This window comes from Pelophylax lessonae, assembly GCF_965119305.1.
Source record: "Pelophylax lessonae genome assembly, chromosome: 1".
NCBI lineage: Eukaryota > Metazoa > Chordata > Amphibia > Anura > Ranidae > Pelophylax > Pelophylax lessonae.
The window spans coordinates 432,211,031-432,235,180 of NC_138768.1; the positions used below are offsets into that span (position 1 = coordinate 432,211,031).

General features: G+C 43.2%; 1 protein-coding gene across 4 annotated transcripts in view; it reads left to right on the forward strand.

The window, feature by feature from the left end:
• PTBP3 (polypyrimidine tract binding protein 3) overlaps positions 1 to 23,665 on the forward strand; it is a 207,850-nt gene extending 184,185 nt beyond the window's left edge. For all 4 annotated transcript variants that reach the window (XM_082255861.1, XM_082255862.1, XM_082255860.1 and 1 more), the window contains 6 exons: positions 10,681 to 10,820; positions 11,048 to 11,081; positions 16,376 to 16,468; positions 21,708 to 21,924; positions 22,794 to 22,871; positions 23,495 to 23,665. In XM_082255861.1, the coding sequence (XP_082111987.1) occupies positions 10,681 to 10,820; positions 11,048 to 11,081; positions 16,376 to 16,468; positions 21,708 to 21,924; positions 22,794 to 22,871; positions 23,495 to 23,627 (695 nt within the window). In that variant the 3' untranslated portion in view covers positions 23,628 to 23,665. The remainder of the gene's footprint in view (positions 1 to 10,680; positions 10,821 to 11,047; positions 11,082 to 16,375; positions 16,469 to 21,707; positions 21,925 to 22,793; positions 22,872 to 23,494) is intronic.
• The last annotated feature ends 485 nt before the right edge of the window (positions 23,666 to 24,150 follow it).

The following is a 24,150-nucleotide window of genomic DNA, read 5'->3' on the forward strand; positions in this document are numbered from 1 at the left end:
GCTATGGCAAGGCTACCTCATCTGGTTTGTTAATCCAGTGTGTAAAATCTATGGGCACCAAAAAACGATAAGGTAGATAAAGCTTCCCTAAATAGTGACTAGAGCTGCACGATTCTGGCTAAAATGAGAATCACAATTTTTTTGCTTAGAATAAAGATCGCAATTCTCTCACGATTCTCAGCGCAACATCATCTTTTACATTATATAAAAAAACAATTGGGCTAACTTGTATTTTTTCCCCAAAAAACTGCGTTTGAAAGACTTCTGCACAAATATCGTGTGACATAAAAGATTGCAATGATCGCCATTTTATTCTCTAGAGTCTCTGCTAAAAATATATATATAATGTTTGGGGGTTCTAAGTAATTTTCTAGCAAAAAATACTTTAAGAGGTTAAACTGCTCTCCCTTAGGCTCCGTTCACATCTAGGTGTTTTGGGGCGTTTTTGGGGCGTTTTTCTGCTCTAGGATCAGCTCTCAAAACGCCCAACAAGACAAATCCTATTCATTTCAATGGCCCCTGTTCACATCTGAGCGTTTTGACGCTGTATACAAAACGCCCAACGCTCAAAAAAGTACATGAGCTTCTTTTTGGGCAGATTACAGGCGTTTTCCATTGATCTCTATTCAATCTAAAAACGCCTGCACAAAAATCGCGGTAAAAATCGCTGTAAAATCGCGGTAAAAAACGCCGCAAAAATCGCGGTAAAATCTCGGTAAAAAACGCGCGAAAAACGCTACGCTCAGGTGTGAATGTAGCCTTACAGCCGGAAGTTCATTCCTTTGATCTAAAGAACGAAAAGATACATGGTAAAGCATTTTGTTTATACTTATCTAGCAGCTTTAACAATGTTGATAAACATTTGCCGAAGACTTTTTTTTTTTTTTTTTTTTTTTACAGCTGTGAGTGAGCAGAAAACGGCTCAGTAAGAATCGAGGACATGCAGTTTTTGCAGTTTTAAGATCGTCGGGGGGGGGGGGGGTGAATCGAGATTGCGATTTTTTTTTTTTTTTAACGATTAATTGTGCAGCTCTAATAGTGACTGATACTGACTCTCTGCAGCGGTCAAGTGAGCTCTGCTGCAGCGGCCAAGTCCTGATCAGTGGTTGGACCTCCTTTCTGCCTGGTTATATAGCAATTAAAAACAGGCAATTTCCCCCCATGAAAGTGGAGTTACTCTTTAAATGAACATCAATTGGTTACCCTCTGTTTAAATAGAGCCAGTGGACTACTCCATCATATCCCCAAATTGTAAGTTCAAGCCGAATACGGCCTGTTTTAACACAAGGGCAAAAACTGTCCAGCAAAAGTATGGCTTTTTAGGGGATCTGCTGTAGTAGTTCTGGCATAAATACAACATAATTTCAACATAAAACTGCCCTCATTTCCACTGTAAACCTCTGTATGGCTCCTGAGAGCCCTCAGGAAAAGTAATGTCCCAATCTAAAGGAAATTAATTGGTGTGAGACCTAATGTCATTGGGCTTCAGTGTATCAAACTGTGGGACTGCACCATCATAGCGCTGGGCGCTTCTGGGATAAGGAACAGTCTGGACAGTTCCTCACACATAAACACTCAGCATAGCAAAAGCAGGAGGATAACAGATAAGCTAGTAGCATAGAGCAAATAGCAGACACAGATTGAGATCTTTAGCAGGTGGTTAAGGTATACTGAAGAGCCAGCATACACTACTAGTCACCAACACAGTGTATGTAATTCCTGGAGTATGGAGTGGAAAACAAGAGAGGATGAACTTGTTCCTCCCATAAAGTTAAAACCGCAAGTCTTACCACTTCATATGTGTTGGTACAAGGGCAGGAGGAAGATGCCATACGGTCAAATCTCAGACGGTCCCTCATATTATGTCCAAGGATCGCCAGACTAGCTCTAGCAGCTCACTGCTAGTGCTGCCGCTACTCAATAAAGCCTGCGTGGAGGGAAAGTGTCCAATAGCGGCCACTTCTGGGAATATTGACGTCAAACTATCATAATTTATTCCCTGGCCACGGATGCCAGTGCATTGTCTTCTCCCCCTTGCCACTGTCTGCCCCCCCCCCCAAAGGGTAAAGCTTAGTGAACTAGCCCTTTGTTTAGAAAACTTGTGGTGGAGTTCTAATTTTATCATTTAGATTATGCTAATCCTAACTGTTTTGCTAAAAGGTCTAGGTAATATTTGCAAATTGGGAGTTTTTTTTTTTTGTATGTTATTTTATGTAAATAAAAATGTATAACTTTTAAAAAAGATAAACTATTTAAGCCATTATAGTTTACCATTACAACAAAAAACAAAAATATTTGTAAAGGTTACACTCACTTTTAGGCCCCTTTCACACGGGCGTTCCGTATGTCCGTATATCACCCCATCAGCTTGCGGGTGATATCCGGACATAATGCATGTCAATGGGATTGTGGATGTCAGCGGATGACTATCCGCTGACATCCGATTTGTGTCCTTTCAGTTCTGTTCCGTTTTTTGGAACGGAACAGAACCCTATTTTCTCTTACGTCCTCTGACAGTCGCCGTCTACTCATACAGTCTTCACCAATGGGTATTGACCTTTTATCCACAGGAGCAAGCTAGGCATAAGACTTGTTAAAAACAAAGCAATTTACATAGACACACCTGTAGGGGGCTGTCCCACTGGTCCAATACCCCCCTGCTATCAGCCTTCCCAACTCAGTTTGTCTTCTGCCTAGTTAGGAGTAAGATAGGCTATCCCTGTGCTGGGGCTACATGTCTCTCAGCCTTTCTTCTGTTTTATTACTTTTATTTTCTGCCAATGTGTTTTCTTTGCACTACTAGCTTTTTATTCTGCGCTTAGTTAGTCAGATCTTCGGAAGACTACAACGTTTGCGGAGCTGGGAATCGGACTGGTCGTCCTGGTACTCCAGGACAGAGGATCTTATGGAATCCCAGCCCGCCATCGAGCATTTAGCGGGCTATGCGTGCGCCCTAGCCTAGCAAACCACCTGCCCCTATCCTCAGGGGCAAAAGCGTGCGAGGTGGCTACCTCACCGGGATGCCTCAACATGCGGTTTTGACCGTGCGACGCATCCTATTTCGGCTGTCGCCCCCGCCATCTGGGGTGGGGGGTTCCGGCGATATCGAGGCACCCACGCCATATGGAGCGGTAAGTAACTTCTGTGTGGGGCCTCTGTTTGGGGATGACAGTCTGCTGATGTCTGTGCTCTCCCCTCATGTCTGTGTCCGGGGCTTGCATCCCTCCCGGTCCCTGCGGGGGCCTCTTGGCGCATGTATCCCCGTGGGGAGGGGGGGGGGTGTCTGTGGGGGTCCCTATCCCTGTCCACTTTATCAGTGTGTTTGGGGGTGCAGACATGGCGGTGCGGACCGCTGCAGTGCAAAAAACCGCGGGTCCACCATTTTGGGTATGGGCAGCTGCTCTGGCCTCCCTGTGGGTACTTTCTGCAGCTCTCTAGTGTTTTTGGCACCTTCAGGCGCCATCTTGCGTGTGGCAAGGTGTTCTTTTTTACACATGGTCGGCGGCCATTTTCCCGGAGCCTCCATTCAGATGCATTGGCAACCATTTTCCCTTAGCCTAGATCCTGTTCAGCCTCTAGAGGGTGACATCACTTCCTTTCCTGTATGCAGTGATAGTTTCAGCAGCGTGCTAACACTTCTGGGGGTTCTTTTTGCTGGTTTGGTGAAATATTCTTCTGTTTTCATCGCTTTTCCCATCTCAGGGGGGTACCTTAGTGTAATCCTTATTGCGGTGGGTCACCGCGATCGCGTCCTAAAGGGCCAGCGCCATAGTATTTTTCTCATGGAGTCCCAGGACTGCAAATTCCCCCCAGCCTTGGTGAATGATTCGGGTACTCCTGAATCTTCACCTTCTCTTGCTGCTGCACTTGCGACTTTAGTGTCCAAGGTGGATTTATTGATGTCACAGCGGGGTTCTAGAAAAAGGGCTAGGATTTCATTATCCTCTGATTCTGAGTCTGTTATGGTTGCCCTGGACAGTTTACCCCCTGAGGGGTCTCAGTCCTTTCATTCTGATGTGGAGGAGGATGAGGATGATCCTTCCCCTGAAGCGGCAGAAGAATGCGCTGCTGTGTCTGCGCTTATTGCTTCTGTTAAAGAGACACTACATTTAGAGGATAAGCCCAACCCACCAAATAAGCAGTCTTCCATTGGGACTCGCAGAACCCGGAAAGCGGCACAGGTGTTTCCTTGTCCCGCTGAGTTTCACGAAATGGTGAATAAACAATGGCGTAATTTAAAGCGCCCTTTTGTGGTACCAAAATGGTTTCAATTCCGTTACCCTTTCGCCTCTCCTACGGATTTGCGATGGACAGTGTCCCCTAAAGTGGATCACACGGTGTCCAGGTTAAACAAGGCCACTCTCATGCCCTCGGTGGATTTTCCGTTGTTCAGGGACCCTACGGATAGGCAGGTGGAATCTCTTACTCGCCACGCGTATATGGTGGCGGGTTCCTTACTGAAGCCCATCTTCGCCTCAGTTATGGTCTCTCAGGCTGTGGCTGATTGGGCCCAGGTGCTCAAACGCACTCTTGAGGTGGATTCCGCCTCTCCGACTACTGTGGAGATGGTGGAGCAGATGCGTCTGGCGGTTTTGTACCGGTGTGACGCGGCCTTGGATGAGGCTCCTCTAGCAGCACGGCTGTCTGGTGTCACGGTGCTGCTCCGTCGTTTGTTGTGGCTAAAGAGCTGGTCAGCTGACCAGACTTCCAGAAAGACGGTGTCTGACATCCCTTATGCGGGGAATCGTCTTTTTTAGGGATTCCCTGGACGAGTTGGTTAAAGGGGTCACTGGGAGCAAGAGCACTCTGCTGCCCCAGAACCCCAAGGGTAAGTTTTTCCGCGGTAAGCGGGGCCCTTCCTTTAAACCAAATCAGGGGTCCTTTCGTGCCTTCAAGGCAAAGGACAAGGGGAAACCCTTTAGGGGCCAGAGTGGTCAGCGGAAGCCCTGGGCGGGCAAGCAAAAACCTACCCACGCTGTCTCGTGGGTCCTTCCGCCTCAACCTAAAGGGACGCCCTCACCCGTTCAAGGGGTGGGGGGACGTCTGCGCGGTTTCCTAGAACCTTGGCTGCTCCGGATTCCGGACAGGTGGGTTCAGGAAATCTTCAGATCAGGATACAAGATCGAATTCCTTTTGCGTCCAGCGGACAGATTCTTTCCCTCAAATCTTCATTTGACCCCCGATTGGTTACACGATCTTTATCGGGTGGTTCAGGATCTCCTCACCCAGGGGGTGGTCGTCCCGGGGCCTCATCGGGACAGGTTTCGGGGGTTTTACTCAAATCTGTTCACTGTGCCCAGAAAGGAGGGCAAGGTACGTCCGATTCGGGACTTGAAAGCTCTGAACCGCTTTGTGCGGGTTCAAAAGTTCCGCATGGAATCCCTCCGTTCGGTGGTGGCCTCCTTAAGCCCGGGAGATTTCCTGGCTTCCATCGATCTCAAGGATGCGTATTTACACATCCCCATATTCGAGGGTCATCAGAGGTTCCTCCGATTCGCAATCGTGGAGGATCACTATCCGTTTGTGGCGTTGCCTTTCGGTCTCGCTTCGGCTCCAAGGGTGTTTACCAGAGTGCTGGCTCCTGTTCTGGCCCTGTTGCGGGCGCAGGGGATTGCGGTCTTGGGCTATCTGGGCGATCTCCTGTTAAGATCGAGTGCCTGCCTGAGCCTATTACGCGATCTGTCAACTACCATTCAGACGCTCCAGGAGTTCGGGTGGACCATCAACGTTCAGAAGTCGACCTTGTCCCCTTCGGTTTGTCTCCCTTACCTGGGAATGGTCCAGGACTCTGCCCAAGCAAAGGTTTTTCTGCCGGAGGACAAGCTCCAGACTCTACAGGATGAGGTCAGGTCCCTCCGGGACAAGGATTCCTCGTCACTCAGGGCCTGCATGCGGTCCCAGGGGTTGATGGTGTCAGCCTTCGAGGCAATACCGTTTGCACAGTTCCACACGCAATCTCTTCAAGCGGAGATCTTGGCCAGGTGGGGCAGGTATCCTCAAACCTTGGAAAGGAGGATATCTCTGAGTCGCCAAGTCAGTGAGGATCTTCTCTGGTGGCTCCTGTCCCCGGCTCTGATGGAGGGGAAATCCTTCCGCCCGTTGTTGTGGATGGTGATCACCACGGATGCCAGCCTGTCAGGCTGGGGTAGCGTACTGGGCATTCTGTCTGCCCAGGGCACTTGGTCGGAGGAGGAATCCTCCCTGTCAATAAACATATAATTGCGAGCGATCAGACTGTGCTTGCTCCGTTGGTCGGATCATCTTCGGGGCCGCCCTGTGCGGGTCCAGACGGATAACGCCACTGCGGTGGCTTACATCAATCACCAAGGGGGCACCAGGAGTGCCCGGGCGGCCCAGAAAGTGACCAAAATTCTGTCTTGGGCCGAGATGCACATCCCGGCGATTTCGGCAGTTCACATTCTGGGTGTGGAGAATTGGCAGGCCGATTATCTGGGCCGCCAGACCCTGGACCAGGGAGAATGGTCCCTACACCCGGAGGAGTTTCAGATGCTGTGTGCGAGATGGGGAACCTAGGATGTGGATCTGTTCACATCTCGGCTAAACAACAAGGTGGGAAGGTTTGTGGCAAGAACGCGCGATCCTCTGGCAGTCGCCTCGGATGCGCTGGTGGTGCCTTGGAATCAGTATCGCCTGATTTATGCCTTCCCTCCGATTCAGTTGTTGTCCAGGTTCCTTCGCAGGTTGGTCTCGGAACCGAAGTTGGTGATTCTGGTGGCCCCAGACTGGCCGCGTCGGTCTTGGTACGCGGACATCGTACAACTGGTCGTCGAGCCTCCGTGTCGGCTCCCGTTATGAGACGATCTGCTGTCTCGGGTCGATTTTCCATCCTGCTTTACTGTCGCTGGCTTTAACGTCGGCGGTCATTCCTACCCTGCTCAAGGCTAGGAAGGCCTCATCCGTTAAGATTTATTACCGTACCTGGAAGGCTTATTTTGCCTGGTGTGAATGCAGGGGCATTCATCCTCGCTCCTTTTCGTGGCGAGGGTGTTAGCCTTCCTGCAATCTGGTGTGGACCAGCGCCTTGCGTTGACCACGATTAAGGGCCAGTTATCTGCACTGGCGATCCTTTTTCAGCGCCCCTTTACGTCAAATTCTTTTGATATGCACCTTTATTCAAGGTGTGCGTCATTTGGCTCCTCCTCGGAGAGCACCTTTACCTCTTTGGGACTTGAACTTAGTTCTGTCCGTTTTGCAACGTCCTTCCTTTGAAAACATCAGGGAAATTTCTCTGCCTCTGCTGTCACGAAAGGTTGCCTTTCTGGTGGCGATCACATCTGCCCGCAGAGTGTCGGAGTTGGCGGCCCTGTCTTGCCGCTCCCCTTACCTGGTGGTTCATAGGGATAAGGTGGTCTTGCGACCTAACCAATCTTTCCTTCGTAAGGTGGTTTCTGATTTTCACCTTAATGAGGACATTGTCTTACCTTCGCTGTGTGCAAATCCTTAGGAGTTTGCCTTGCATTCCTTGGTTGTTGCCTGGGCGATTAGGGTTTACCTGTCATCCACTGAATCCTTTAGGAAGTTGGATTCTCTTTTTGTCCTTCCTGAGGGACCTCGGAAGGGTACGGCTGCGTCTGCGGTAACCATTTCAAGATGGATCAGGCAGACGATTGTACAGGCCTATTCGCTTAAGGAACGGGTTCCACCCTTCCCTGTCAAGGCGCACTCTACCGGAGCGGTGAGTGCGTCATAGGCCTTCCGGCATCAGGCTTCGGTGGCCCAGGTGTGCAAGGCTGCGACTTGGTCGTCTGTGCACACCTTCTCCAAATTTTACAAACTTGATGTTTTGGCATCAGCAGATGCTTCCTTTGGCCGCAAAGTTCTGTGTGCGGCTGTACCTTGAGGGGGCCCTGGCTTTGCCGGTCCCTGTCTGTTGGGGGTGTTTTCCCCTTGGTTATTTGCTTTCCTGTGTTGTTGCTCCAGTTGAGCTTTTCGGTTGCCCAGAGGGCTTACCTTTCTGTTCAGATAAGGTTCCTTTCTCTGACCTGGGTTCTGCATTGCCTTTGTGATGGTTGCGCTTCCCACCCCTCATGTCTACACTGCTTTGGGACATCCCATTGGTGAAGACTGTATGAGTGGGCGGCGACTGTCCGAGGACGTAAGAGAAAACTGAATTTTTGTAAAATCTTACTGTAAAATTCCTTTCTCTGAATCCTCTGACAGTCGCTGCCCCCGCCCCTCTTTTGGGGTTTTTTGGACTTTAACTGCTTGCTACCAAACTGAGTTAGGAAGGCTGATAGCAGGGGGGTATTGGACCAGTGGGACAGCCCCCCTACAGGTGTGTCTATGTAAATTGCTTTGTTTTTAACAAGTCTTATGCCTAGCTTGCTCCTGTGGATAAGAGTTCAATACCCATTGGTGAAGACTGTATGAGTGGGCAGCGACTGTCAGAGGACGTAAGAGAAAATAGGGTTCTGTTCCGTTCCAAAAAACGGAACAAAACTGAAAGGACGCAAATCGGATGTCAGCGGATAGTCATCCGCTGACATCCACAATCCCATTGACATGCATTGTGTCCGGATATCACCCGCAAGCGGATGGGGTGATATACGGACATACGGAACGCCCGTGTGAAAGATTTTACAAAAATTCATTTTTTTTTCCGTTTAAGAACAGGAAAGAACGCAAAATCGTATGTCAGCGGTGTCATCCGCTGACATCCGCAATCACATAGACATGCATTATGTCCGTATATCATCCGCAAATGGATGGGATGATACCGGATGACACAAATTTCATCTGTGTCCGTGAAAAAAAAAGTGCCGGAGCGGATCGCAATGCGGTCCGCTCCGTGTGAAAGGGGCCTTAAAGCGTTTTATTGCGGTTTTACTTGGTATTCATACTTGTGTGCTTTTTTTTTTTTTTTTTATCTGCTTTCTTTGCGTTTTTGTTACTTTGACTGTTGTGGAGACGGTTAATTGTATGCTCGGATGGCCAGACCATTTTTATAGTTTTGTTTTTTCTTTGTTTTTTTTTTTTTTTACTTTTCTCTCATAGCTTTGAGTGTGTAAAAGTCATTATCTGCCCCCCCCCCCCCCGAAAAAAATACATACATGTTTTGAAAGCCTAGGACCAGTAGAATAAAAAAAAGTACCACTGATTATTTTAGGCTGTGTGATATTTTACCAAATGTTTACCAGAACAATATTTTCCTTTAAAAATACACTAAAGTTATTATTGGTGGACAAAAACACAACATACAAAATTCCTACTAAATATAAAAGTTCGAACAGTACTGATTTAATGAATAACAAATAATGGTAAACTTTAAATCGTGTCTGTTTTGTAAAATTGTGAAAATCAAAGGTGCGCAAAACTGTATATCAAATTGCTCTAAAAATTTCAAGGTTATCATTTTTTTTTTCTTTAGCTTTTAGAGTTTGTAAAAGACCTTCCAAATCAAATATTTTCTGAAAGGATAGGCCGCTAGAAAAAAACTGCAGGTGCTACTGATTTTTTTTTTTTTTGCGCTGTGCAAAATGTTTAAATTGCTCAAATGCCTGATAAAATGATATATTCACTAAAAATACATTAAAGTCATTACTAGCATACACAAACACCATATAACTTATAAAATTCCTGTTGAATTCCTACTAAGGCCTCATTCACTTGTGTCGTGCTAAAGCATACGTCTGTGTTTTTTTAACCATATATGGATGCACAGTTGTTCCATGCATCCCTGTGCAGGCAGATCCATTGATGGTAATTGGGACAATTCCACATCCATATGAGTGTACGACTGTGAATACAGACAGTGTGAGTTTGGGGACATGCACCTGCACCCACATGGATGTCAGATTGGGAGCAGCGGCTATGCCCATGTAGCTGCTGCGTCCCAGTTTACATCAGTGGGACTGCCTGCACTGGGATGCATGGAACACCTGTGCATCCCTGTGCAGCTAAACATGGGCATTCGCTGTAGTATGCACCATGTGACCGAGGCCTTACTAAGGTTTTTTTTTTTTTTTAAATGTCTTAAACAATTGTTTTTATTTTACAGCCCTGTTGGGGGGGGGGGTGGGCTTTGGGCAGAGATCAGGGTCCAAACAGACCCCTAATGTGTCTTATTTGAGACTGAGAAAGGGACCTTTCTGTACAGAGGCCTTCCTGTTCTTTCACAAACCACAAACTGAAGCATAGTAAGCAATGTTTCCTATACTTCAGTGATGAATCAACAGTATTGTTCAATAATGATTGCTCACTGTGCTCATTCAGCAAAGCTAGAGGGCTGGTAAACATGATATGTTTACCATGTCCCCCTCTCCACAGCCGGGTAGAAGTGCTGCAGGCAAGGGTGTTATGGGTATTTGGGGGGGGGGGGAGGGAGGTGCAGGGAGTAGTTTGGAGTGCCAGGAGGGCTCGGCTACTAACCACAGCTGTTCTTTTATTCAGCAGACTCTGCAGAACAGTTCTGCTGTAAGTTCATGGTCACTGAAGTGTGCAGGCGCTAACAGCCGACATATGGCATACTGACCTGGCCAGCTGGAAATGGTTCTGTAGGTTGGTACACCATATGTCCTTGGCATGGAAGGGGTTAAAGCTGTGGTTATTGGGATTGATTCAGCATTTAGGTACTTGCCCAATAATGCATATTGATGTCATGAGTTTGCATTTAACTGGCATTGCAGACAAGCCTTTGATTTTTCTGCTTATGTCTTGCAGGTCTTTCCGTTTCAAGTGTACCTGGAGCTCTTGGCCCTCTTGCTCTTACCACTTCAGCAATCACTGGTCGTATGGCAATTCCAGGGATGACTGCCATTCCTGGCCATTCTGTTCTCCTAATCAGCAATCTAAATCCTGATGTAAGTAATTTTTTTTTTTTTTCAGCAAAACTTGTGTACTCTCTGCATATGTTTGTTTCCATCTATAGATGAAATGTTTTTTCATGTAAATATTCATTTAAATAATGCTGTGTATTTATATTTTATTTACACAAGAAACCTATAATATGGTGTATTACTTTGGCTTTTGATATAGCATGTTTCTATATTTTCATGTTCTGTTAATTTTTGTGCAATTATTTCCACAGCTCATTACACCTCATACACTCTTCATCTTGTTTGGTAAGTAAATTGACTTGATTTTGCCATACATATGCATGCAAATGTCAAACCAAGTCCTATGTACTAAATGCCTAACAGAATTTTTAAAGTTTGTTTGGAACCTTTAAGACCCTTTTGGAATCGTGGGCAGAATCCGGCCCTGAACTTTTCTTCAACTCTACTGTGTAAAAGACCAATCTATCATTTTTTTCTTACTCTTGAACCAATACTTTTCCACACTGCTGCTAAAGCTGGGCTCACTGCTGACCGCTATCATGCATGGCTGCCATTTGCCTAGTGTTTGGAGTGCTGCATCTGCACCCTCCTGGATTGGACCTTGTGGGGAGCCAGCAAGTGACCTTTGGGCACTGGGTTCTGCATTGGGGGTTTTATAGATTCCAGTCTGGTAAAAATTTGTTGCAGAAGTCCAGAACCGCTAACTATGCCCCAGCTTGTTCCTGTCTTTAGAGACTTGTTTTAGCAGTGTGCTATTTGGCCTGAGCACCAGGTGCTACTTAGTGACAAAAGTCACTAGGTGCCTTTTTTAAATTATCTGTTTCCTGCCAATTTACACTGCAGAAATGGTTTAACGCTATGAAACTGAGCATTAATGTCATCTGAGTGGAATGTCACTTGCTGTTTCCTTTTTTTTCCCCACTATACAGCATCAAGAAAGCATATTCTCACTGCTGCTCCTGCTTTGCATGAACACATGGAACTTCAGTCACCAAACTGTTCTGCTCACCTACAGTTAACTTTGGTTATCGCTGTCCTTCTGACCGTAACTTGCTAAAGCTGTCCTGTCCCCCCCCCCTCCATGTCCAGAATCAGACATGTTGTGATTGCGTGGCAGTAAGGCAGCATAAGACCCAAGGTATGGGGCAAGGCAGGTACCCCTTGTCTTGTAACCTGAGCCTTAGGGTGCATTGCCGCCATGCAGTTGCAACATGTCTGATTCTAGACACAGAGGAGGGTACAGTCTTGCTGTATTGGGTGCCCTCAGCTCACACTATGCTAAGTGCTTTGGTGCTGCTTGCAGCGAGCCTGGTGATGCAGCCAGTGTCTACAGCCTAAAATGCTATTGCCCTCTTCTCTTATAGTCAGAGTTCTGTGAATAAATGACTAAACTAGACGTACCATCTGCCATTGCCGCTCACGCTTTGTAGTTCTCAATGAATTGTGAAGGCTCTGATGAGCGTTTTCAACATTGATCTTCCTGATCCCCACTAACTATCTGCCTGTACAGGAGGCACAAGCAGACAGCTTTACTGAGTGTGCAGGAGCCTGGCATTGCACCCATGGTCTGCTGATAGCGGATGCTCGGCAGACTCCTAAGAAAAAAAAGAATGATAAATGCACATTTGTTTTTACATGCGTTAGAAAGTGCATTTATTTATTTTTAAAGCAATCGTATCCTTTAAGGACCCAACTGACAAACAGAAGGCCTCTCTAGAGCCCTCTTCTGATCCACTCTATTAGAGTGATACCATTGTCAAGGATGCTACTGGTGGCTTTAGTACCCATCTTCCTCAGCTGGTTCAAATTCAACAAATTCTTCATATAAACCATCTTCAGCATTCTAATGTGCCCCATTTTCCAGAGTGTGAAGACATTTGTTAACCTTTATGGACACTTGGAATGCTTGAGTCTCTGACGTCTATGATGGGGGCGGTCTTCAAGGGCTACAACCTGGAGTTTTGCTCCCTGCCTTCTCGGTTTTTCACCTCCAATCTTCCTGTGTCAATTCACAGATTAGCAGATCTCCATTGAGACCACTGGGGTGTTATAAAAAAAAAAAGGTGTAGTTTGCCCAGTTCCTGAGGCAAAATGTTTTTAGTGGTTTTATTCCAACCTGTTTACCATTCTCAAATCCAAAAGGAGCTTCCCCCGCTATCTTTGATATAACAACACTACCTTCATTCAAAATCAGAAATTCCATATGTCCTATATATACTAGGTCTGTCATCTCCTCACATCGGCAAATAGACTTTCTTGCTTTGTTGGGCATCAAGGATCCTCTAGTGGAAGCTGTAGATACTCTGGTGACTCAATGGGATCAGTACACCCTATTATATTCTTTTTCATTCTTGAAACTTCCTCCTTCTCAGGATCGAGATAAAGGGCTTTCCGTTGACCTTCAATGCACTGGACTGGTGCAGACAGATGTGGTACACTGACTTTGACACATCTGGTGGACACTGTGTGGATTCTATCAGATCATCCATCTCAACCAATTCACCATCCTGTTTCATGTTTGCTGACTTTAACAACATGAATGTTGAAGCCCAGGTTCTCACTGACCGAGCCATCTCTGAATTGATGATTCCTATGATGTTAAAATGGGACATGCTGCGTCTCAATCTGTCACCCACTCAATGGCAGCCTATCTGTACCATGTGATTAGTTGTGGCCAGTGACCGCTAATCACAATACACACTAAATCTTTTTAATTTAGTAAAAAATGGTTTATAACCGTGAATATCATTCATAGTGTGTGTAAAAAAAAAAAAAAATTCCTGACCACATCCCCTGAGTAGTAAAGTGTTACTATGGTATACGCTGGTCACAGTATGTAAAACAAAATGTATTAAAAAAAGAAAATAATTTTGTTAAAAAATATAAAAATATTTTTTTGGTTTACATACTGTCACTAGTCAGTGTCCCTGATTACATCCACTCCAGTTATATGATTACACTACTGCACTGGTGACAATATGTAAAACAAAATGAAAACAATTAGTAAAACAATTTTTCTTTGATTTCTTCATTTTCCACGCAATGTGTAGCAAAAAATTGCAACTTCATAAAACTCCCCATGCCTTTTACTAAATACCTTGGACTGTCTACTTTCCAAAAAGGGGTAATCTGAGGGATATTTGTACTGTTCTAGCATTTTTGGGCCTCAAAAAATTAGATCATCAGTCAGTACATCAGGATTGATCTGTTTTCAAATATATAAACCATCGTTTGTAGACAGTATAACTTTAGCGCAAAACAATTCCTATACATGTATCTATTTATTTATTTATTTTTTACCAAAGACATGGGGCAGAATACATTTTGTTTTATGCAGGAGGTGACCAGCGCTATGGAGTTTATAATAAATACAAAAAAAGACCTAAGGTGTAAGCTGCCAACAACCAACCCTGAAAGGGATAAAAATGTAAGAAAGGTTGAAATCGGCGCTACCTTCAAAGTGCTAATGTGCCAAATAAATAAATAGTGTATGAAATAAAGTGCTGGTGTGTATTATTTATTTAAAGTGCTCATATGCTGAGTGATAACGGGTTAAATATTGCAACACTTATCAATCATAAGTGCTAGTGCCAGAAAAAAACTTGAAAAGAAACCAAACCCAGTGCTTTATTCAAATTAATATTGTGTGTTACAGTGGTAAATCGTGGAAGTTTACATAAATAACATATAAACAGAAAGTGCTTATTTTATTGAATAATGACTGTAAAATAATAACCTGTTGTTATGACGTGCTGTGATCAAAAAGTGATGTGAAACTTCACATATATATACAGGTGAAAAAATAAATGAAGTAGTGAGTCCTCTCTAGTAGAGAAATGAGAAAACAGGTGTTGATAAAAAGAAAAAGGAGAGCACGGGTTGCAAACACCAATGTAGCCACTAGGTGTCGCACCCGGCCAGTATACCACCTGTATATCAATAGGGACCAATATGGAATCCTAGGGTTCCCTCACCACGATCTCTCCTCGTCCCGAGTACCTCAGAATACAAAAAGAGAGAGAGAGGGGGACCCCTTGGTGCGATGTATGGTGCCAATTTTTTAAGGGCGAGGTAGTAACTCACGGTTAGGCTGTCCTCGATCAGTGAAGAGAAGCCGGGAAGCTTCCGCGTTCCACGGCCCAAGCTCCAAATACCGGAAGTGACGTAGTGGGTGGAGTCTTACGTCACTACGTCACTTCCGGTATTTGGGGCTTGGGCCGTGGAACGCGGAAGCTTCCCGGCTTCTCTTCACTGATCGAGGACAGCCTAACCGTGAGTTACTACCTCGCCCTTAAAAAATTGTCAGAATACATTTTGGCCTAAATTTCTGAAGAAATTAGTTTTTATTGGATGTGTTTTAGGCCGTCAGTACATCAGCATTTATCAATTTTCAGATATACTGTAGTTTGTGGACTATAGGAACTTTCCTACAGACTAATATACACTGATTTGGGTGATTTTCACCTAAGAAATGTAGCAGTGTACGTTTTGGCCTAAATTTACGAAAAAAGATTTATTTGCAAAAAATGATTTAATGCATTTTTTTTTATTTAGTTTATACTGTATAACAAAAAAAAAATAAAAATCCAGTGGTGATTAAAAACCACCAAAAGAAAGCTCTGTTTTGTGGGAAAAAAAATGATAAAAATTTCATATGGGTACAGTGTTGCATGACCGCGCTGAAAGCTGAACATTGGCCTGGGCAGGAAGGGGGTAAAGTGCCTGGTATTGAAGTGGTTAAAGTGGTTCTAAAGTCTAATACATTCTCTGTCGTAAGGTAAAAAATACTCCCCACTACTTTTTCTCCCCCTCCCGATCCCTAAACACTTACCTACCTCCTTTCATGATTCAGAGCTGTCTTGGTTTCAGCACTGTTCTCTCCTCTTCCTGAGAGCAGAGCGAGCTATAGGTGCCTGTTGCTTTCAGTCAAACTAATGTGAGGAGTGAGAGGGGACTGGACTTATCAATGATGTGTGTGTCTGTGGATGCACACAACCCGGATCGGGGCCACATGGGTGCCCTCTTAGCCATGTGCTTGCTGAGGTGACACTCGGAAGTGAGAGGAGGAACAGACAGCAGCAGGGAACCGGTGTGTGTGTGTGTGTGTGTGTGTGTATATATATATATATATATATATATATATATATATATATATATATATATATATATATATATATATATATATATATATATAATCAAATGTATTATATATATATATATATATATATAATCAAATGTATTATCACTTTAAATTGGGGGGTGAATATTTATGTAAAATATTACTGCTTTTTTAATTGTCTTTGCTAAATGTGAAGAAGACTAAAGATTGAGGAGGTAATGAATCACTTTTCAAAGAACGAAGCCAGAGCCAGTGCAATTTTTAGGCTTACTTACATGGGGTATATTTTAAATTTCATTCCTAATGCTGTAAACTTATATTGGTACTAAGCACAAAGTAAAAAAGTGAAATGTCTTAATACGCTTTATATTTTGGACCTATGCAGTGATGTACTGTTTCTGTAATCCATGCTAAACATATACTTTTTTATTGATAAGCGGTTTCCATATTTTTTTTTTAGGAGTCTATGGAGATGTCCACCGTGTGAAAATACTATTTAACAAAAAGGAAAATGCATTGGTGCAGATGGCAGATGCAAACCAAGCACAACTGGGTAAATATGCAGTCAAGAATTGTATATACGTGTAAAGAAATGAGTGCGCTCAACAGAAAATACACAACAAAAAGTGCATATATAAACCATACAAAATTAATGATCAATGATAAAAATGATACATAAGATCATAAACACGTGAACAAAGCCCCCAAAGTATCCAATGAAAAAGTGCAAATCTAAATGGCTCAGTCTCTGATTGAAAAAGTCTCTCAAATCAAAGTGCTATATTTTGGTGGCTTCTTCCAATAAACAGATGAAAAATCAACTATTGGTGACTTCTTCAAATAAACAGATGAAGAACCGACTTTGTGTCCAACACCAAGTGATTCAAACCTAAACAGTGGAGGGGCTCCTTACCAGATTCCACTCCTAATAAGCTTAGTAAAGTGACTGAGAACGCTTCCCAATCTCAGTGATATCCCAACATTCTGTGTAGCACCAGGTGATGTGAAGAAAATGGGTTTGAAGCTTACAATGAGGGTAAGCTTCAAACCATACGCTCCTTATGGAGACTCCCAAATTGGATACTCCTTAGGCTTGACTCCAGTTAGTACCATGTAGATGAGCTTGCTTCACTATAGGTGTAAATCCCATGCATTGGATGCTCAGCCCGCCAGGCTTACAGCTCCCCAGGTCAGTTAAGTAGCAGAGGGGGCTGGTAATCAGTTTCAGCTGCTTTGCTGTTAATGAAATTAACAGGTGCACTAGACGGGCAACAATAAGGCAACCTCCAAAACAGGAATGGTTTTACAGGGTGAGACTACTGACATTTGTTTTCCACACTCATCTTTTCTTACTGTTTTCACTAGTTTTGGCTAGGGTCAGTGTCACTACTGGTAGCATGAGGGGATACCTGGACCCTATAGAGGCTGCACAGGCAATCTAACTCCTCCAGTATGGCACATCAATATGTGCCATTGCCAGAAGGCTTGCTGTGTCTACCAGCACAGTCAAGAGCATGGAGGATATTCCAGGAGACAGGCAGTTACTCTAGGAGAGCTGGACAGGCCCGTAGAATATCCTTAACCTATCAGCAGGACCGGTATCTACTCCTTTGTGCAAGGAGGAACAGGATGAGCGCTGCTAGATCCCTACAAAATGACCTCCAGCAGGCCACTGGTGTGAATGTCTTTGACCGAACAATCAGAAACAGACTTCATGAGGGTGGTCTGAGGGCCCGACAACCTCTAGTGGGCCCTGTGCTCACTGCCCTGCACTGTGGAGCTTGATTGGCATGTGCTGTTAAAGACCAGAATTGGCAGGTCAGCCACTGGCGCCCTGTGCTTCTCACAGATGAGAGCAGGTTTGCCCTGAGCACACGCGAAAGACGTGAAAGGGTCTGGAGAAGCTGCGGAGAACGCTATGCTGCCTGTAACATCGTTCAGCATGACCGGTTTGTTGGTGGGTCAGTGGTGATCTGGGGAGGCATATCCATGGAGGGACGCACAGACCTCTACAGGCTAGATAATGGCACCCTGACTGCCATTAGGTATTGTGATGAAATCCTTGGATCCATTGGCAGACCCTACGCTGGTGCAATGGGTTCTGGGTTCCTCCTGGTGCACGACAATACCTGGCCTCATGTGGCGAGAGTTTGCAGCCAGTTCCTGGAGGATGAAGGAATCGATACCATTAAATGGCACACACTCGCCTGACCTAGATCCAATAGAACACTTCTGGGACATTATGTTTCGGTCGCTCCAACGCTACCAGGTTGCACCTCAGTCTGTTAAGAAGCTCAGAGATGCTCTGGCTGTTGTCTCATTTGGAGCATGCCTCAATGTTGTGAGGCATGCATAGAAGCATGTGGGGGCCATACAAACTACTGAGTACCATTTTGAGTTGCTGCAATGAAATTTCAGCTAAATGGACTAGCCTGCTGAATTATTTTTTCACTTTGATTTTTGGGGTGTCTTTAAATTCAGCCCTCTGTAGGTTGATTATTTTTATTTCCATCAAACGATGTGGCATCCTTTCGTTCCCAACACATTACCCAGTCCATACCAGTATAGATATCCAGCATTTTTCCCCAATGAGGTCTAATTTATTTTCAAAATGTTCCTTTAGTTTTTTTGAGCAGTGTAGTTTGTACATGGCATTTTTTCCTCTTCATGCCGTGTCATTTACGTTCACAATTTCAAAAGCATTTAGTGTGATTCTTTCACTACTTGAGTTCTAGGCACTTACATTGTTACATAGTTACATGCTCTTTTAAGGGCAGTTGCTGTGTGTCCCAATTTTTCAAAGTGCCATGTTAAAACCGCACCCAGGCTCAGCGGCTCCTGCCAGCACTAGCACTGAAACCAGCGAACAGCTGGGACCCAGCGACAAGCCCAGGACCTGAAATCATCAAAAACCTTCCAGTTTTGCTACACACGACTCCAAAGCAGCACCTATGGTGGATCACTGTAAACACAATCGTTCTACATTCTGTTTACACTGGAAAGGTTTTGATGATGTGAGTGACATGACAGCACTTCACCTAGTACAGAGTCTCAGGCAAAGTTTCTGCCTGCAGCAGGAGATCATTACTGTAGTGATCTATTGCTAGCTAAGTGCAGCATACAGTTGATTACTGTTAGAAGTGATCTGTTGCCGCACAGCTGCATGGGGTGCCTTGATCAGGTCTCCATTGTCCAGATCTAAACTCCCATGAAGAAAAACAGTGTACAAAATAGTAAATATACTGTGTGTATGAATATTATACAGTGAGGGTATTTATCAATACTGGAGCAACTGGCCAATCAATCACCTTCAGCTTGTTCATTCAAAGGGTAACTCCACTTTCGTGGGGAAAAAAATCAGCAAATAAAGAACAAACAATATAGCGTATACAATTGTGACACAAATCATATTGTAATTGAACAATATTAAAAATGACCTTTCCTTTCAATCTGCAGCTGTTGTAATTTTCTGAAAATGCAATGCAATATGGCTACCTGGAGTTGTTCTGTACACAGAATGTGTACTGACCACACCCCAGAAACATCATTTCCTACTTGTGTGATTGGCTCACTGATTTTTCCAGAAGTCTGCCTAAGATACAAGTCAGATTTCTGGCATCCCCTGCAACAAAAATGTCATTTTTGGATTAGATACTGCCAATGGGAACAAATGTATAGGGATGCAGGCCCAGCAGCTTTCCTCATTAGAGCCCTACAGCTGCCACAGCTGATAGATAATTATGAAACCACTCCCATTTGACCCACTCAGCACAGAGGAACAAACAATGATTTCTTCAGAATAACAAAAGGTAGGAATCTGCAACAACGATTGTTAAAATCCCTATAATGTACAGAGATCACCCAGAGGGGAATGTTTTTGTTTCTCAACAAAAGTGGAGTAACGCTTTAAGCTGAAAATGAAAGAAGCTAATTGGTTGCCATTCACAGCTGCTCCAATTATGATACAGTCCCCTTAGTGTCTATAATTAAAAAATATATATATATATACATAATCACACACCAATCGGCCGTAATATTAGGACCACTGACAGGTTAAGTGAATAACATTGATTATCTTGTTACAATGGCACCTGAAAGTTGGTGCAATATTATTAGGCAGCACATAAGCATGTCTCTGAAGTTGATGTGGTAAAAGCTGAAAACATGGCCATCGCAGTTTCTTGTGTTTAGGGCTGTGCAGCCACAGACTGGTCAGGGTGGCCATGCTGACCTTTCTCCACAGCCAAAAGCGCCTACAGTGGGCATGTGCGCATCAGATTATGTATTGTAAAAATATGGATTCGCGCAAATCATGTAAAACTTGCATTGAGAAAAATTACAGGCAAATGCATTTTGTAAGATTTTGTAATATTTATTCCCAATAGAATAGAATGTAAGGCAATAAAATAATGTATCGGAATTTTTTACCAAATATTGCCTTAGTTGTCCTAGAAGAATTCCTGTGTAATACATTGGTGCAGACTACAAACACTAAATGGTTACTAAATACTAAACTAAAACTAAACTATAATGTGTGTAACCAAGTCCTGCCAAAATAAAAACAATGGTCTGCGAATAAAAAATAAAATTAAATAAAGTATGCTTTGACACTTGTTGCAAGTACCAAAGCTTTGCCCTCTCAAAAGGCATGGCTGGCTTACCTGGCAATGTTTTGTTCTTTTTCTCAGCTAGTATTTAAATTAAAAAAAAAGAATACCAGACTACACTGCTAAGATGTGAGATTACATTTTCTACTCCATTTAAAACAAAGGAGTTCAATCAAGGACTGCCCTCTTAAGCACCTCGAATATATTGTAAAGGGGAATCTACTCACTGATGTAGCCAAGATAGTAAATATACATTCAAAGTAGTTCTAAAGTTTTTTATTTTTTTTTATTAAAATAATAAACCTCTTGCACTAACCTACAAGCGATCCCGAACCTCCTCTCGTTGGGTCCCCCTTTAGAGATGAAGACTCTTCCTCTTCTGCCCACATAACAAGCAGCTTGCTATGGGGGAAAAATGAGTGGGCTTTATCCTTATGAGCCCAAATGAGTAGGCTCAAAGACACATAAAATGCGGATCAGCCCCACTCTCTCCTTACGTCATTTGCTGATAGCAGCAGGAGCCAATGACTCCTCTTGCTCACAGCCAAGCTTGTGAGAGCACAGAGAGGGGAAAGAAGACCAGCGGCCAGGCACAGCACTGGATCAATACAGGAATCAGGTAAGTGTTTAGGGAGGCTATAGCAAGTGGCGAATATTTTTACCTTAATTCAGGGAATGTAATAGGGTAAAATCGCTTTAGCTTTAGAACCACTTTAAGGATGTGGTTTTAAAATGTGATTAAGGATGTTTTCACATAATGCTTAAATAGTTTATATGGGAGAATTGCATAGCTGCCTAACCTCTTTGCTTTAACTCCTTCTTCCCCACAGTCTGTAGACTAATGTTCCCTTACACAATGCCCTGTACTGTGAATTCCAGCTAGCTGCCAAACTCAGCTGTCACTGCCTGCTTTAGTCCCACTAAGAATTAGGAACCATCTCTGGTTCCCAATTGTGTGACTATGGCATCATTTAGAAAAAATGCTTTTAGCTTGAAGCAGCCACTGCAACCTCTGGATAGCAGTGTGCCCCTCTTTAGTACTGTAATGCTCTGATACAGTTATAGTATTAAAAACCGAAAATATATACACAATTGTAGCCACATGTCAACTTACATTACAACACAAGTAGACAGGCATACTTTTAATTTATGATTTATTTATTTTTTTTTATTTTTTTTTACCAGCCATGAGCCATCTAAATGGGCAGAGGCTTCATGGAAGGGTACTACGAATTACTCTCTCGAAGCATCAGTCTGTCCAGCTTCCTCGTGAAGGACACGAAGACCAAGGCCTTACTAAGGACTATGCCAACAGCCCATTGCATCGCTTCAAGAAACCAGGCTCCAAGAACTTCCAAAATATCTTCCCACCCTCTGCAACACTGCACCTGTCTAATATACCGTATGTACAATAATGGAATCTTTGTGCCTAAAGGGTATTGTCCTAAAGTAATGGGTAAAATCCACTTGTGGAATTGCTCTAGCAGAATTATCCCATTTTAAACTGATGAATACCATTTCCATCTATTAGGAAGTATTTCCATTTTCTCTCCTTTACTTATGTACTCCTTCACTTTTCTTTAATAATAAAATGTGTGCATGCCTATTTTTTTTTTTAAAAAGGGAACATTTTAAAAGGAAATAATTGAGCTGGCTAATTTTGCCATATTCAATGGTCATAGTGACATTGACTGGCTGACCTAGTGCAGCTCACACCTGTAAATTGGTACTTGTGATGTGTACTTAATCTGGAACACTTTGTGATGACTGTTTAAGTATTTTTGTGTAAATTATAGTGTCTGGGGGGAGGAGGAGGGTATTCTTCTCTTTGTTCTTTCACTTTGCTCCTTAATTTCTTTACTCCCCCAAACATTTAACAACCCAATACTGAAAGCATATGCCATATTTTCACTGTGGTGTCCAGCTTCCTGCAGTAGTGATGCCTGTCTTTTTACCTAATGGAAGAACAGGTTCCTGCAGGGAAGGGGATTTTTCTCCTCTGTTAAAGGGCATAGATTAAAAGTCTTAAAAATCCAACTGTATTGCATCTGAAAGTTTACACTGATCCAGTGCTTCAGCTGTCAAATGGCAGAAGTTTGTTTCCTCATTCAGTCCTCTATATGAATATACAGTCATCTAACCTTTAATTTCACTTTTTTTTCTTTGCAGTGTTTAAAGCTGAGCTGCTGTTCTATGTGATTTTACTCCTGGTAAAACCTAAATGTGCATTGTTACATTTATTTTTCCTATCTTTATTTTCTTTCCGGAAAGGCCTTCAGTCTCTGATGATGACCTTAAGAGATTATTTGCAAGCACTGGATGTTCAGTAAAAGCCTTTAAATTCTTCCAGTAAGTTTCTTTGGTTCCATATACTTGCAGCACAATCACTATGAAATTGTGGAACATGGCTTTGAATTATTTACTATAACGCATGCCTGTTCCTTGAAATGGTGGTGTAACTATAAACAGCAAAAGTGTGCCCATTCTTGTGGGTATAACAAAAAGTGGTATCTAGTGACTCATAATAAGCTGTGTAGGCTTGTTATTTTTGTTTGGTACCATGCCAATACAACTTTTGTAAATGGAAATCCACTGCGTGAAGGAAAAATATCCTTTTTATTCTTTGTGCAAACATTTTTACAGCCATTAGCTCCAGCTTTCTTCTGTTTAGCTTCCTAAGGGTGAAGAAAGTGCTACATAGAGATCATATGTTCATTTTTGTATTCTAATGCTGGCCAGAAATAGATGCTGAAATTAGCCATATGTCCCGATTTGAACTGGCTTTTTATGAGGTCTTTTTTTTTTTTTTCCTGACACCTACATTCACAATAGTGGCAGTTTCTGTGCATGCTGTGTTTTCTTCAGATTTATTGAAAAACAGATGGGAGCTGGATCTAAAGCTGCCTATGCATATAACACCATATATTTAATAAGATGGCAGTATAACAAATGTGTTTGCTTTATTTTTAAAGGAAAGATCGAAAGATGGCCCTCATCCAACTTGGATCACTGGAAGAAGCTATACTAGCTCTAATTGAACTGCACAACCATGACTTGGGAGACAACCACCATCTGAGAGTTTCCTTCTCCAAGTCAATGATCTAATTTCTGCGCTGTTGCTTTTCCACTTATTTTCTTGAAAAGACTGGACCATAGTTTTGGCTAAATCCCTCAGACAGAGACTGAAGATGCCAAGGCCAATTCAGCCTCATTTGTTATACTGAACCAACATAAAAAGAAAAAATATCCCTACTCATGCATACGTTTATAACACAGAATGACCAAGGCATAAATATTCCACTGTACAGCAGCGAAATAAGCAGATTATGCGTTTTATTCATTTTGTAAACACACCCTGGTGTTCATTTCCATTTTGTTCCAAAACATTACACAACATTTTTCTGACAATCATCAAGGTTTCAAGTTGCTTTAACGTAATTTACGTTTTTTTTTTTTTTTTTTTTTTTTTTGTGTGTGAAAATTTTAAGGTTTAAAAAAAATCTTTGTTATTTATAGCTGTACAGGGGTTCGCATTAAATGTCTTTTAGGGACACCTATGCTCCTCCATCATATATTATATTTGAATTTTTTTGCATTAAATTTGAAGGTCCTTGATGTTATGGGATGG